Raw genomic sequence first — 15,558 nt, 5'->3', positions numbered from 1 at the left:
TGTGTTGCCGCCACAGTTTTTACCGCAGCGTTTTTTTTGCTGCGGGACGTCCCGTAGGGCCTTAGCTTAAAAGGGTTTTCTGGGCTAAAAACATTGATGATCTATGCTAAGAATAGGTCATAAATATCAGATAGGTGGGAATCCACAACCAGCACTCCCACCAATCAGCGGTTCTCAGCATTTGATGTACAGAAAATTAAGCAGGAAGCAAACAATGCTGTTCTCTGTTTAGTGGATGAACCGAGAAACTGCAGCTTAGTTCTAATTTCATTGAATGGGAATTGAACTGCAGTACCTGCTCAGGCCACTACACATAGAGAGCACTGCCTAATCAAATACTGAGAACCCCTGATTGGTGGGGATGCGTTAGATCAGTGGGATCTTTACGCACGTAATACATTGACAGCATAGGGAAAAAAGCCCCCCATTGATTTCAATGGGGAGTGCACGTATGCCGGCTGCCATTCAAGTCAATGGGAGCTACTTTTTACACGCTCATTCTGAACGTGTTTTTACAATCAGAATGAGCGCAGCGTTACATCGTGTGAAGGCTCTCTTAGGTTGAGTCCACACTACATTTTTTTGGAGCTCATTATGAGGCATTTTCCACCCCAACTGTTTCCTGTTGTTTTCAATGGGAGTCAGTGACCGATGCTTTTGCCATGGCTTCAACCATTACACATGGCCACAATATGATCAACCCCATTGAAGAGGCTGATCGGCATGTGAAAACCCACGACAGAAATTAACACCAGAAAGCATGTTGTGTTTTCTGCAGTGTTTTCAATGGGCAAAAATCCATTGGATTTTAACAATGACTAACAATGACAACACAGTGTGCACACAGCTTCAATCTACTTCTTACAGAGCCGGGTTTTCTGCCTCAAAAACAGCTCCAAAGGCATTTTTTTTTCAGCTATTTTTTTTACTATACCAGCTGAATAAAGAACTATCCTGCGCTAAATCTTATTGAAGACAATGGAAAAATGCAAAAATGGTGCGAAAAACTCCCCAAGACAGGCATAAAAAAATTGCTGAATTTGAGAAACAGCTCCAAAATCCTGAGCTTAAAAGAGAGCAGAGATTGGGGCTTTTTTTAATTTGACAAAAGAAGCAGTGTGAACTCACCCTGAGGGGAAATTGATTTCATATTTCATCTCCAGTAAGGGTAAGTACACATGGAGTTTTTTTGACAGGATTTTGACACCTTTGAAGCCGCCTCAGAATATGGACCAAAAAACGACTCCCGCGGCTAGCCACGACTGGATGCCGGTACAGTTCACTGGCATCCAGCCGCAGCATTCCGCTCCGCATTAGGCCCAAATAAATGGGCCTAGTCGGGAGGGAGTGTCGCGCCGCGGATTCCGCAGGTGATTCAGCTGCGGAATCCACGGCAAAATAGTGCAGCTCGCTTCTTTTTTCCGTGAGTTGGAAAAACCAGTAGCAGAATAAAGAAGTGAACAGCTCCTATTGAAGTCAATGGGAGGCATTTTTTGGGGCCGGATTCTGAGGTGGATTCCGTGCCAAAATCCAGTCCAAAAAACTCAGCTTAACTCCTCCATATCTAAGAGAGCTGCTGGAGAAAGGGTGCCACTTACCAATTACCCAGAGTCCTTATTAGCCATATTAAGTCTCTAGATGGACATGCTTGCGTTGTATTGTGGATTTTATTGTGTTTTGGATCACAAAATTAGTGTCTCCTGTTATAGGATGAGGAGGAGATGGAAGAAGCAACCAATCAGAAACTGGCACTTCAAAAAGCCAAGGAGGTGGCAGAAGTCAGTCCTATGTCAGCGGCAAATCTTTCAATTACAGCGTAAGGAGTCATACTGTACAATGTGCCCCTCTTCACAGCTTTCAGTCAGTGTACACTTCCCATTTCTGACTAAATGCCCAGTCTAGGTGCAGTCCACCAGCTCAAAAATCTTGTAGGCTATACGTGAAATCAGCTGTAGGGATCTAGATGTCTGATATCACTCCACCACATGTACACTGTAATTCTCAGGCTCTCTTTTCTAAAAGGGAAACTCCATCTTATACATATTTGTACATTCTTTAATTTGCATACAAAGTCTATATGGAAACCTCTGAATGTGCAAAACTTCTGTATGCCCTTAATATGATACAGAGGCATATTGAGGTTATCTCTGCAAGCCCCATGAATTTGACCCCCCCCCAAAAAAAAAAAAAAAATTAAAAAAAAATCATGGTATTTGCTAGCATGAATCCACATGTACATGGTATAGTTCAATATTTACTGCACCTAATGAGCCTTTATGGCAGCACACGGAGGTTGTGCAGCTGTGCGCTAAGAATCCACAATACTGCTTTGAGTGTGAGAGTTCCAATTGGGGGTCCTTTTTCTGTAGGGCATATGGAAAGGGGTCAAAAGTGGACAAACAGACGCAGTTGAAGCACATCTCACTTAGACACTAGACAGCACTTCTACATACATACTTAATACTTACATTCCTAATAGTAGCCTCACACCATGAGCAGAGGCAAAAGAACAAGACAATCTGTCAAAGCTCCCTCCAGCACATAGATAGATTAAAAAGCAGATGTGTAAGTCAGATGGGCGAGAATTCCTGAGCAGATGGACGTGGGTTTTACTCACGATGGATGCATAGAGATAGCTGCCTAAATTCACAGTCCAGCCTTTATGACTTCTGGCGATTTAATGCTGCCGCTGTGAAATATTACAGCCCCCCACTTAAAAGTGTCCAGAACTGCTGGTACTTTCAAAAGAGCCCTTCCCAAAATAGAGATAGAAGTAGAAGAAATTATAAAACAATTTAGTTATATCTGTTCCTAGAAAAGCTGGGTGATGATGACTAATATGAGCTCCTCCCCAGCTGTCTCAGAACCTTTAATACCAAATCTGCTCATATTCAAATCCATGATGTATTCTTTTTTTCCCTACATAACTTGGCAGATTTGTCAGGGATTCTGGGAAAGCTGAGTGAGAACCACATCACTGGAAGCAGAGCAGATATAACCAAAAATGGCTGAATCAAGGGGATGGGTTTATATCTACTAGTGAGTATTGAGGAAACTTTTAAATATAAATAAAATAAAAATGTAAAATATTATAGATAAGGCATTTTTTTTTTCAGTGCTAGGATCAATAACCTTTTCTCTATGGTAACATTCCATTAATTTGGCATTATTGGGACCTGATATGTACACTGAGCATATCTATAAGGACACGTCCATACTGTGTCATGCACTTTGCCTATTAACTCCCATTATAACAAATATTTAATGAATAGATATATGTGTTTGTGTGTATACCTAGTGTATACAGTTGAAACCAGAAGTTAACGTACACTATATAAAAAGACACATATGCTTGTTTTTCTCACTATCTGACATGAAATCAGAATAAAACTTTCAGGTCAATTAGGATTACCAAAATGATTTATATTTGACAAATGCCAGAATAATGAGAGAGAGAAAAAAATTTAAGGCATTTTTTTGTTCACTTTCTGCAAAATCAAAAATTGACATACACTAAGATTACTATGCCTTTACACAATTTGGGACAGCCCATATGATGATGTCATGTCTTTGGAAGCTTCTGATAGGTTTATTGGCCACATCTGAGTTAATTAGACACACCTTTGGATGTATTTTAAAGCACATGTGAAACACACTTTTCTTTTGTGTAACATCATGGGAAAATCTAAAGAAATCAGCCGAGATATCAGGAAGAGAATTGTGGAATTGCACAAGTCTGGTTCATCCTTGGGAGCAATCTCCAGATACCTGAAGGTGCTTTGTTCGTCTGTACAAACAATTATATCAAGATGGGAAGGTCCAGCCATCATGCTGCTTTGGTATGAAACGTGCTTTGGTATGAAATGTGCATACCCAAGAACAAAAGCAAAAGAGCTTGTGAAGATGCTGGCTGAAGCTGGTAAGAGTGTGTCATGGTCCACAGAGAAGTCAGTACTATATCGACATGGGCTGAAAGGCCACTCTGCAAATGCACACAGAAACAAAGACCTTAATTTTTTGGAGACATGTCCTGTGGTCGGCTAAAATAAAATGGAACTGTTTGGACATAATGACCATCATTACATTTCAAGGAAAAAGGGAGAAGTTTACAAGCCTGAGAACACCATCCCAACTATGAAACACGGGGGTGGCAGCATCATGTTGCGGTGTTGTTTTGCTGCAGGAGGGACTGGTGCACTTCACAAAATAGATGGCATCATGAAAAAGAACATTATGTGGCAATGCTGAAGCAACATCTCAAGACATCATCCAGAAAGTTAAAGCTTGGGCGCAAATGGGTCTTCCAAATGGACAATGACCCAAACCATACTGCCAAACTAGATAGAAAGTGGCATAAGGATAACAAAGTCAATGTTTTGGAGTGACCATCTCAAAGCCCTGATCTCAATTCTATTGAAAATTTATGGGCAATTCTGAAAAGGCAGGTGCAAGAAAGGTGGCCTACAAACATGGCTCAGCTACACCAGCCTTGTGAAGAGGAATGGGCCAAAATTCTTACCAACTATTGTGAGAAGCTTGTGGAAGGATAACCAAAACGTTTGACCCAAGTCACACAGTTTAAGGGCAATAGTACCAAATACTAAGACTGGCGGTATGCTAATAATTAGAGGTGAGCAAACACCATTCAAAACAGCCGTTTCGAATAGCACGCTCCCGTAGAAATGAATGGAAGCTGCCGGCACGCAGACTTTGCCGGTCGATTAACCCCCTGCGTGCCAGCTACGTCCATTCATTTCTATGGGAGCGTGCTATTCGAAACGGCTGTTTCGAATAGTGTTCGCTCATCTCTACTAATAATAGCTTCCAACACAACACCATCCTCTCCCAACCATCAGTGACATCCAAATGATGAAGAGTTAGTATACTTTTTATCTATGTGGGGTTGGCCACAGCTTTTATTAACACTGTTTAACATAAGGATAAACATAAAATTCATGTCCTTTAACCTTTTAAAACATACAAATATTATAAACTCTGTTTTTAAACCTTCGTCCAAACGCCACCGCTGGTAACCAGCAGGCATATGGACTATGACACCTTCTTCCACTGGGCACGGACTTCCACCAACTGCTGTGACAAAGAGTCCAGAAGCAGAACAGGTCTTCCAAACCAGCATTCTTTACCTATGGAAAACCAAAAAAATAAACCAGAGATGAGCAAGAGTTACCGGAAACCATCAAAAACCAGGGGGAGGGTGTTCCTGCTGCCAGACTGCAAAGAGTAAGTCCTCTTCCCAACTCTGGCATTTATACCTCTCCCTAAATCCCACCTTAACCATAGTTGGGAGATTGACACTATAGCACTTGTTGACTTACAGTTCCTGGCCATTATGTTAACCACTTTATGGTCTTCTATGAAATGTATGTAAATGTTTGACTTTGCAGAAAGCAATAAAATGCCTTTAAAAAATGATCTCACATTATTCTGGCATTTGCAAGTATAAAAAAATTTGGTAATCCTAATTGACCTAAAATGGGAAACGTTTATTCTGATTTCATGTCGAATAGTAAGAAAAACATGCCACCACAACCGCCTCTGTGACATAGGTCGGGCCAATATACGTTGATGTCCCTTCATTTTTAGGTCTACAGAACTATGTAGTCTACTATTTTTGTTATATTGGGAGCATATGGACAATGTATGCCAGTATATGTTCACATTGGCATATACGAGGAGTGTGTCAGGTTATACTCTCAGCATATACTGTAATACAGCATGAGCTCTGCTAGCCTCTGACTCAGTTCAGACTATTTGGGCCACTGTCTGGAGGTCTGGACTATTGGATGCCGGATTAAAGGAATGTTACTGTATGACTATTATTACATTCCTAGTTCTTTATGTAGTCAGTTTCATAGCTTTAGTATAGGTATCAGTAGTATGTATGAGCTATCTAGTTCAGTAACACCTAGGCCTCAGGCCTGAGTAGTGGTTTCCTTGTTGCCAGTAGCAACCAATCAAAGTTCAGCTTACATTTCCTAACCTGCATTGTAACAATTAAACACATACTCTGATTGTTTGCTAGTGGTCTTTCTGTATCTCAGGCTTGAGGCCTAATACATTCTTCATCTTGGCATGAGATTATTGTCCCCAAGGAGTTTTGTGGCCCTATAAAGTACATATCTGCAGGCTGAGTGCACATCTACAGGTCAGACTGTGTTCACACTACTGCCAAAAGCGCCATATGGAACATTCTTTAGCAGCTCCACGTGATTTGATGAGATGAGCGCTATTCTGCCCATCATAACAATGGATACCATGATGGAATTTTGACATAGTTGTGTCAGTCGTGTTACAAACTATGAGTAGTGTGAACATGATGTTCTGCAGCAGCTGGAACTCAATAATACACACTGTAAGTGCTGAAGAACCTCCCTAAAATTGAGAGGAAGCACTATGTGGGATATCTATGAAGAATGGTGTATTCGACGCCAATCTCCATATCCCCTGTGCCAGCGGAAGAGCTGAGCTGCCTCATTTATTGCAAGGCACACACCTTTTCCTAAATAAGGCGGCTCCTCTCCAGGGCCATACGCATGTAAGCATTGTGGATTTCACTAATCATTTGCATGCATTGCAACTACTGAGGCAATTTGCTTTCATGAAATGGCATGGAAGGTACAAAAACACCAGTTGTGCCAATTCTTTTGACAATTGTCATTTAAAAAATTACAAACCCGAGGTTGGCAAATCCACTGTAATAAATTTCCCCCGTTGGGTTGAGATATGAGACGTAACTTCCATTAAAAAGTGAACCGTGACAGACTGCTTCTAAAGGTAAAGATATGCGGTGCCAGTGTGGCGCCGCAGATCTTTGCGCAATCTTTAGTTTACGATATCAACAATTGAGACCACTGCAAGGGTTGTCACAATCTAATTGTTAAAGGGTTTTTCTATCAGGATGGGTGATAAATATATGATCACTTGGGGTCTGACTACAGGGGCTCTCACCAATCATGAGGACAGGGGTCCTCGACCGATAGACTGCTGTGTTTCGCGATTTCCGACAGTCTCATGTACGTGAATGGAGCAGCAGTCAAACACGTGGAGGTGAGCAGTGGCAGCCCAAGCCATCAGACATTTATCACCTACCCTGCAGAAAGGTAATAAATGCGGTTGTTTGTTGGCCGACCCCTTTAATAATTACAATGGCGACTATTATCATCAATCACAACCACTTCAGGTCATTCATACTCAGCCAGTATTGCTAGATGTGATCAGGATGTCAAAAAATAGCAGTGTTCAGACCTGCCCCAAGTAATAAATAAGGCGAATCTGAAGTGACGCTATTTTCTGTGAGGTAACGCAGGTCATTCGATAAAAATAAAACTTTTTGGTTATTTATTTGCCCGTCCCGTGAGTCAGACTGCCAGCAATTCCGTCCCTGAAATCTGAGCAAACAGACAAGATTTACGTCTAGAAGTCAAAGTGATAAAGAGGATCCTTATTCATTGTCAGAGGATTTAACAAGTTATCAGGTGACAAATTACAGTCGTGCGAGGATGGCATATCCTGTTCTGGTGGTACGGGCCGTCCGCAGTGACTCACTCCCCGAGGATTTTATTAATCAATATATCTACATCACGTATAGAGGCCTTGCCAATTTAACCATCTCAATACTAGAGACTTTACATTAGTTGACATTGAGTCATTGCTTGATCCTGTAGAGTCTTTAGTATAGATTGAGGCTGCTAGTCTGAAGAGCCAACACTTTCTATTAGAGATGAGCGAACACTGTTCTGATCAGCCGATCCGAACAGCACGCTCCCATAGAAATGAATGGAAGCACCTGTGACGCCGGCCGGCCGCCGGCAAAGTCAGCGTCACAGGTGCTTCCATTCATTTCTATGGGAGCGTGCTGTTCGGATCGGCTGATCAGAACAGTGTTCGATCATCTCTACTTTCTATGAGTTGACTTTTTTTTTTCTTTTTTTTTTCATTTTGGTATTTTAATTCTTGATGTGTATTTTTTTTTCCTACTGTGGTCATTGTGTTGTTAACCATACCTCCCAACCTGTCTGATGGTCAGATGTAGAATATACCATAGCTTAAAATAGAAATTCTCTGTACAGACTAAATTATGATTTATGGATTTATTGAGGGGATATAGACAGATAATAGATATTAAAGCAATAAATAGCTGTATATTCAATAGATGAATGTAAAATAAAATTAGGCAGTGCTCCAAAAGATGGTGTAGAAGGATGTGTGCCACTTTACACTCTCATAACGCTAGATAGCTAGATACATAAATAGATAGCTAGACAGACAGATAGAGTTCGCTATGAGAGAGATCGCTATGAGAGAAGTAGATAAATAGATAGATAGATACAATAGATAGATGATGGATAGATGATAGATAGATAGATAGATAGATAATAGATAGACGGATAGATAGATAGATAGATAGATAGATAGACAGAGTTCGCTATGAGAGAAATCGCTATGAGAGAAGTAGATAGATAGATAGATAGATAGATAGATAGATAGATAGATAGATGATAGATAGATAGATAGATAGATAGATAGATAGATAATAGAGAGACGGATAGATAGATAGATAGATAGATAGATAGATAGGGTAAATAACAAGGGTGTAGCTATAGGGGTGCAAAGGTACCAGGCCCTGGAGCCTCAGGGGGCCCAATGGCTCCTATACAACATAAGAGAACACCAGTATTATAGATAGCACATGTAGATTGGAGGGTTCATAACACAGTTTACGTTGAGACACACTAGCTTCATGTTATGCCATAGATAGATAGATAGATAGATAGATAGATAGATAGATAATTTCTCTTGATGATTCAGGACCAGGACACACCTCCTCCGTCCTCTCATACTTCCTTTTTCCACACGGTTCCTCTCTGACTCTTCCTCCTCTTCATCCTCCATGTTTCCTCCACACTTTCCTTCTTCTTCTGTGCTCCTTCTTCCGCCTCCTCCATCCATCCATTCACCTTCTGTTCTTTCCCTTCTGAATTCTGTTTTTTTAATGATTTAATTTGTTCTTTTTTGTTGTTTTTTTTTCTCGTCATAAAGCAGGAGAGAACCAAAGTTTTACTCCTTCCTTGCTCCAATATCCCAAGGCATCCCCATATGACTTGACTGTTCCCACCTGGAGTAAAACGTTGGTACCTTCCCGCCGTCCACATGTCCGCTATGATTTGATATATTTTGTTTCTCACTTTTTTTTCTTGCATGTGCAGTTTTGTAAAGCAAACTCAAGGTGCAATATCTCGCAGCCCGTCTGTCTCCAACGTTAATTCACCGTGAGTTGCCCTATGTTATGATATTCACTGTGTGGATTTCTGATTTATCGATATATCTAACAAAAACTATATATATATATACACAGAGCATATATATATACACACTTTTTCCCCTTCTTCAAACATTCATCTTCCTTGTGGGCGCCAGTGGTATGCCGACCTGAACACCAAGATGGTGCTTCATTGCTTCTCTAAAAAGTTTCTGCACAGCCACCGCCTTGCTGATACTGCCATGATTTCATTTCTTTTCAATTTCATGGTTTTATTTTCTTATTCTTTCACTCATCTATATGATCTCATTTACTATCGCCCCTCCTTCTGCCCTTTATTATAGTAGATTATGTAGATTTCTAGCCCTTGTACATGGATGATGTTATACTATGTTCTTTAGAAAAGTTTCTATATGTCAATGTATGTTTTTCTGTGTGCTTCCTAATGAAACCGGTGTATATTTAATACAGAGGGATATCTAAGGGGTTGTCCAAGGTTAGAAAAACATAGTTGCTTTCTTTCAGAAACAGCGCCTCACCTGTCAGTGGGTTGGGCCTGGTATTGCAGCTCAGCTCTATTTAAGTGAATGGGGCCGAGTTGCAATATCATACACAACATTTGGACAAGTGTGGTTAATGAAAGACATCAGCCATGTCTTTCTAAAGGTGGACAACCCCATTAAGGTGAAGGCCTCATGTCTGCAGTGGAAATTTTTCTGCAATGTGTGGATGGAATTAGCCAGAATCCAATCTACTCTGCAGGTACTGTAGTTTTTGCTGCAGCATCTCCACCATGGCAAAATTGCAGTGTTTATAATACATGGGCCCCGGCCTAAGTAATGGCCTATCACTGTATGATGAAATGGTCGGCAAGGTTGTAACACAATTTGTGTTTTATTTCATCATGGCTTTCAAGATGTCTGTTTCCTGTGAAACAAAACCTTCATCATTTACATCCAAAAGCTTAAAGGGGTTGTCCAAATAGGAAAACCTCTTTTCATATGCACTATTGGGTCATATTGGCATCATGGAGGAGATCCACACACCCTGCCTATATTAGATAGTAAACAGATAAACAGCTCCGAAAAATGGTGTAACATTAGCCAAGTGTAGGATGTCAGTAAACAGCAGCGCCAGCTCTGGAGGACTCAGCCTGACAGTATTCTTTTGAATGGACTCCACGTATTACCACACTTGTCCTGTAGTGGCCATTGTTGAAAATATGTTCAGCTGTCTTGAGCTTCCTCCAGCGATACTGCCTGATCACAAAAGGGTCCTGATTTAGAAAAGGGTCACCCTTTATAACCCTCGTGTTCCCTAAGTAGAACTTCATTGGAAGGGCTGATGTTATGTATTTATATACAATTCTAGTATTTTTAGTGAATATGACTGACACATTCAGATCTGCACAATCGCATGTCAATCTTAAAGTGTCACAGGCTGATCCGATTTGCTTTGCAAACATTCTTAGAACTTAGAGGACAGGCCATCAATACTAGAACACAAGGACATCATCTTAGGTTTTTAATAAAATTAAGATATAATAATAATAATAATAATAATAATAAGAAGAAGAAGAAGAAGAAGAAGAAGAAGAAGAAGAAGAATTTAGGACACACAGGTATAGGTATCTGTATATATACAGTATTTGCAGGCGCTAGGTTATGTATATACAGTCATCCTATAATATATAAATAAGGAAAATACAAAAGAATTATTAAAATGATATTTAATTAATATTAATGACTGTAATATGTTTCTCCCCTTCAGACATGAATAAAATGAACATGATTGAGTGTAAAAAAAATGGAGGCCTCAGGCTCCTAGCAACCAATAGCAAGAGCTTGTAACTACATAATTTACTTAAAAAGCAAATATCTAATCCCCCTTTGTGCAGCACAAATCATGTTAAATGCGCCATTAACATGGAGCAATTATGCAAATGTTAATAAGTGTTCTAAGTAATAAAGTTAAGTGAAATCACCATTGCCATTGTAATACCCCTGTCTGGTTTGACTTGGCCACAAAAGTGTGGACCCTCAGGAATCAGCTGCCATCAGTGGGGAATCCTGGAATAGGTGTTCAGTTTCCCTGCAGCACCTCCAGAGGGGATCTAAGGTATTACACAGTTCTCATTGAAATTAATGTGCTGGGTCCCTTCAGAGTAAGAGGGAGTCATTGTAGGCACATTCCTCTGGCTAATCGATTAAGGTCCTAAATAATCCCCACCCCTATAGGGTTTTATCCAGTAAACAGCCCATTTATTACATAGATTGAATGGAGATAAGATCTAGCCACAAGATCGGCGAAACTAAGGTGTTGTGTGAATAGTCAGTAGGTTGTGCTCTGTTCTATTTTATGTGACGGGTGAAGATAACTAAGTGCTGTATTTGACAGTCCTATAGTAATCAATAGAGCAGCAGTATCATGTATAACCTGTCACTTCTTCATAGGAGGCACACAGGACCCCCATTCTCATGATAAGTGGGATCCCAGCAGCATTCAGTCTCACTACTGGAATACCCTTTTAAGCCTTCACTGCCGGAGAGAAACTTCTAACTCTTCCATTATATCACGTCAGATCCTTTACTGTCACGATCCTGTATGCTGTAGTAAACCCTCTTAAAATCCCCTTCTGAATATTAAGTGATGCCAGTCTACATCTTGTCAGATGCCCTGTCTTGGGCAATGACTTTTTTACTCTCCCTCCTTCCTTTACATGATGAAATTCGTCTCAGTTGATAGAAAGGTCTCCGCATATAAACATGTTTTTTTGCGGGGAGTCAACAGCTGCTTTTATTTCCATCTTGGGTTCATGATGCATAGCCGGAGAGATCTCCCTGTGTCTGTCAATGCTGTTCCATGTGTGTCTGTCTCCTTCAACTTGTCTTGCTCCTCTGGCTTGCTTGTCAGTCTCATTGTGCGCTGTCTGTCAGCATACTGCTCTCTAATAGCGCCCGAGGTCGGTGCCTCTGTCAGTCCTGCTTTATGTGCTCACAATGTGAATGTTCTTTTATCACCTTCAGGGCGGATAAGTTGACACAAATACTTTCTCAGTTATGTCCAAAGAGCAAGGGCAGTGGCCCCTATAGAAAGCTGCTAGTGACCGTGATGTAGAAGTAGGGGGCACGTGGCCACCATTTATCCTAGCCAATACTGTTGTCTTACTATACAGATACAAAAACTTGTCTGAACTGGAAATATGTCTATAAGATTCCTTTATTTATTATGTACACTATTTATTAGTGTGCATTTGAGAGTATATATATATACTATACATGCATATTGTAAACAACATTGCCTCTGCAACTCTTAAAGGGGTAGTCTAGTCTTAGACACCACCAACATCTTACCTGTAAGAGTCTGAGCCATTATAGGGATTATCGGAGACCCAAATGTAATGAATTCCAATGCCATATCTACAGGAAGGGTCATGAGAGGGCCCTTTAACCCTGCACTGATCAGCTGATTCGGCTGACAGAAGCCATATGCATCGCTGAATCAGCTGTGTGGAATCCGCCTGTCAGATCTCGTGTGATCAGATACTGTGAATAGATCATCAATATCCATTATACATGGGTCGCACACAACCTCTTTAAAGGGCTTTTAGCCAGGCCTGTGTTTCCTGCTAACGGAAGAGACATCAAGTGATAGAGAGTGGTTTTGGAGTTCATGACCTTTACCAGTATTGAGGTGGCTGGCTGGATCAGAAGGCTTTGATTTAGATTACAAGGGCTATTGTTTTTCCTTGTGTTGACCCCAAGATAAAAAGCCATAATTGGGACAATCACATGGTGCCCAGGTATTAGCCCTCAACTGCTATGTACCCTATAGAAGACATACAGTGTAGTGGGCACCATATTGAGTAGCAAAATTGGGCCTCCAGTCCAGACCTTGGTTCATATTTCTCCCCCAGTAATGGTACTGATTTGTCCTCCACTCCTTTGTTGGTTAGGGCAAGATAACTCTCTCTGGACTGTTTGTTAATATTGTTCCCATAAACCATTGGCCACCAGGCTAGAACCATACCCTTTTATATGTATGATCGGATGCAAACGATATAAAAGATAAAGTTCAACCCATCAGATCCTCACTTTCCATGGCAGCCAATGTCAGGGGTTTGTCAGCGAATCCCATCAGAATTAGGGGGTATATGGCAATTAAAATCCAACGTCTAAATCCATTTTAAGGCCCTCATGTGTGGGAAGGGATGTCAGCTCATTTAGTTTGCCCTCTGTGTGCGTTTCCTACCAGCCCCACCGCCAGGGGCAAAGAGACGATAATTAAACACCAGTTCCTATAAACGCCTGTCATGAGCTACAAAGCTGACAGGACCCTGTAGTGTGATACAAGGTAATACACTTGTCCGAGGCTGAAGTGTCTTAAACCTGTCATTGTAATATGTGAAGAACAGATTGTGTTGTGAGTGCAGATTTGTGTTTCCAAGGTCGTTGGCAAGAATGGCGAAACACCTCAGAAACAGGTTCTGCGATGCAGAGAGAATGGTAGCTGGCAGGACGAAGGCCTGGCACACGGAGGTGGTATGCGCTCTGGAGCTCGAGGGGTGCCAAATTGCCTGTCTCACTAAAAAGTAAATAGGAAAAACATTAGATAATGGGATCAATTCTGGAACGTCCTATCAGGATGGTGGATGGCAAGCTTTAAATATAGAATTTTTCACCTTCAGACGACTTTACATTTTTGGATGGAAGTTATCCTCCTGCAGCTTTGACTAAGTTAACTGTTTTATGCCTATGGAGTCCTCCCGTGCAAGCCTATATAACCATGCAATTATACCCCATGACTGCTAAATGTTTCTGGATATGTCATACAGTTATACATTGTTATGGTAGCAGCTCCCGCAGAAAGCGTCACATTACAGCAATGTGGTGCCCATGTTATCTGCAGGAAAGGGGCATTCTTATTACCTATGACCAGTTATTGGGTGTTAATGATAGTGGCAATCAACGGTCTGCAGGGGGCCTCCTTTTGTTATTGCTATAAAACCTTCCATCCTCTGCAAAAGAGAGTAAAGATGCCCCCTTAGTTCTTTCCCACGTTGTAAGGATGTGCGCCCAATTCTTCCCCCCATCAGTATTGATGCTCACAATACAGTAATGATGAGTATTTAGTATGAGTATTTAATACAGTAGAATATTCCTATTAGTGTCCCCAGATGGTGAAGGTGCCTGCTTAGAGTCCCTCATACAGAAATAGTGCCCCTAACACAGTAATGCCTTTAATGTCCCCACAAACAGTATGATTCCCTTGCAGTGCCTCCCTATAAAGATGCCCCTTGGGGGTTACAAAAGGGGAATCACTACTTGTAAGGGGACACCAAACATCTTAAGCATGCTTTTTTAAGGCCCAGAGACAGTACTGATGCCCCGTGTGTCCCTCACATTAGTGATGCCCTCTTATTGCCTCTTCACACAGTAATGATGACCCCTTAGTAGTTTCCAGAGATTAAACATGCCTTCTTAGAGTCCCACACACAGAAATAGAGACCTTGCAATGCCCCCTTCCCCCATACTTTATAGGAGCTTATTGCACTGCATCATGTCTGCCTGCACAAAACCACCAACACCAGGGGTCACAGGGTGGACAGTGAAACAGGGAGCTGATGGCCCCCTCTTCTATCGTATCTGTATCTGTGTCCTGAGGAGTAGTAAGGTCAGCCAGTGAAATCAATGGGTCGGACCAGTCTACCAGACCAAGGCCCTTCTTTATTATTATGTCCCTTTGCCCTAATTGAGCATCTAGAAAGGTGTTGTCTTCACAATTTTCTCAGTTATATATGTTTTTCTGTAATGTTCTTGGCTGCCACACAGGTGAATATAGTGGCTGTATTTTTCCCTTGCACAATTCCTCCGCAGGCTGCCTGTACAGTCTCCAGCCTCAATACTAGTAGTGCCTTGGAGGGGCCTTGGAGCGACTAATTGTACTGTCCTTGTTAAAGAAGCCAAGATCTCAAAAATAGAGCTCATCACTATGCAAATTATCCAGCTCTCGCCATCTCCTGCAGAGCACAAATCCCCTGAATTCTGCTCCGTGTCAGAACGGCACATCGCTCCAGCCACTCATCACTCAGTGGGTGACCAAAGCCGAGCATGTGAGCCCTATATTAGGGCCTTATATCCAAGTCTAAAGCTAGTACTGATCATTAACAAAGATGGCAGGCCAAACGCATCAAAATTAATGTTTAGAGGTAGAAGCACGGCAGCTTTATTAGATTTCTCTATATAAAGCTGGACTTACTGCATCATATGCATTACAAG

General features: G+C 41.3%; 1 protein-coding gene across 4 annotated transcripts in view; it reads left to right on the top strand.

The window, feature by feature from the left end:
* The window catches only part of CACNA1B (calcium voltage-gated channel subunit alpha1 B), a 240,728-nt gene that overhangs the window by 156,610 nt on the left and 68,560 nt on the right, over positions 1–15,558 (top strand). For all 4 annotated transcript variants that reach the window (XM_075259127.1, XM_075259126.1, XM_075259129.1 and 1 more), the window contains exons 18-19: positions 1,710–1,816; positions 9,228–9,290. In XM_075259127.1, the coding sequence (XP_075115228.1) occupies positions 1,710–1,816; positions 9,228–9,290 (170 nt within the window). The remainder of the gene's footprint in view (positions 1–1,709; positions 1,817–9,227; positions 9,291–15,558) is intronic.

The sequence above is a fragment of the Leptodactylus fuscus genome, chromosome 11 (assembly GCF_031893055.1).
Source record: "Leptodactylus fuscus isolate aLepFus1 chromosome 11, aLepFus1.hap2, whole genome shotgun sequence".
NCBI classification, from domain to species: Eukaryota; Metazoa; Chordata; class Amphibia; order Anura; family Leptodactylidae; genus Leptodactylus; species Leptodactylus fuscus.
The sequence above is the reverse complement of the archived record's forward strand: the minus strand, read 5'-3'. Positions and strand labels throughout refer to the sequence as shown.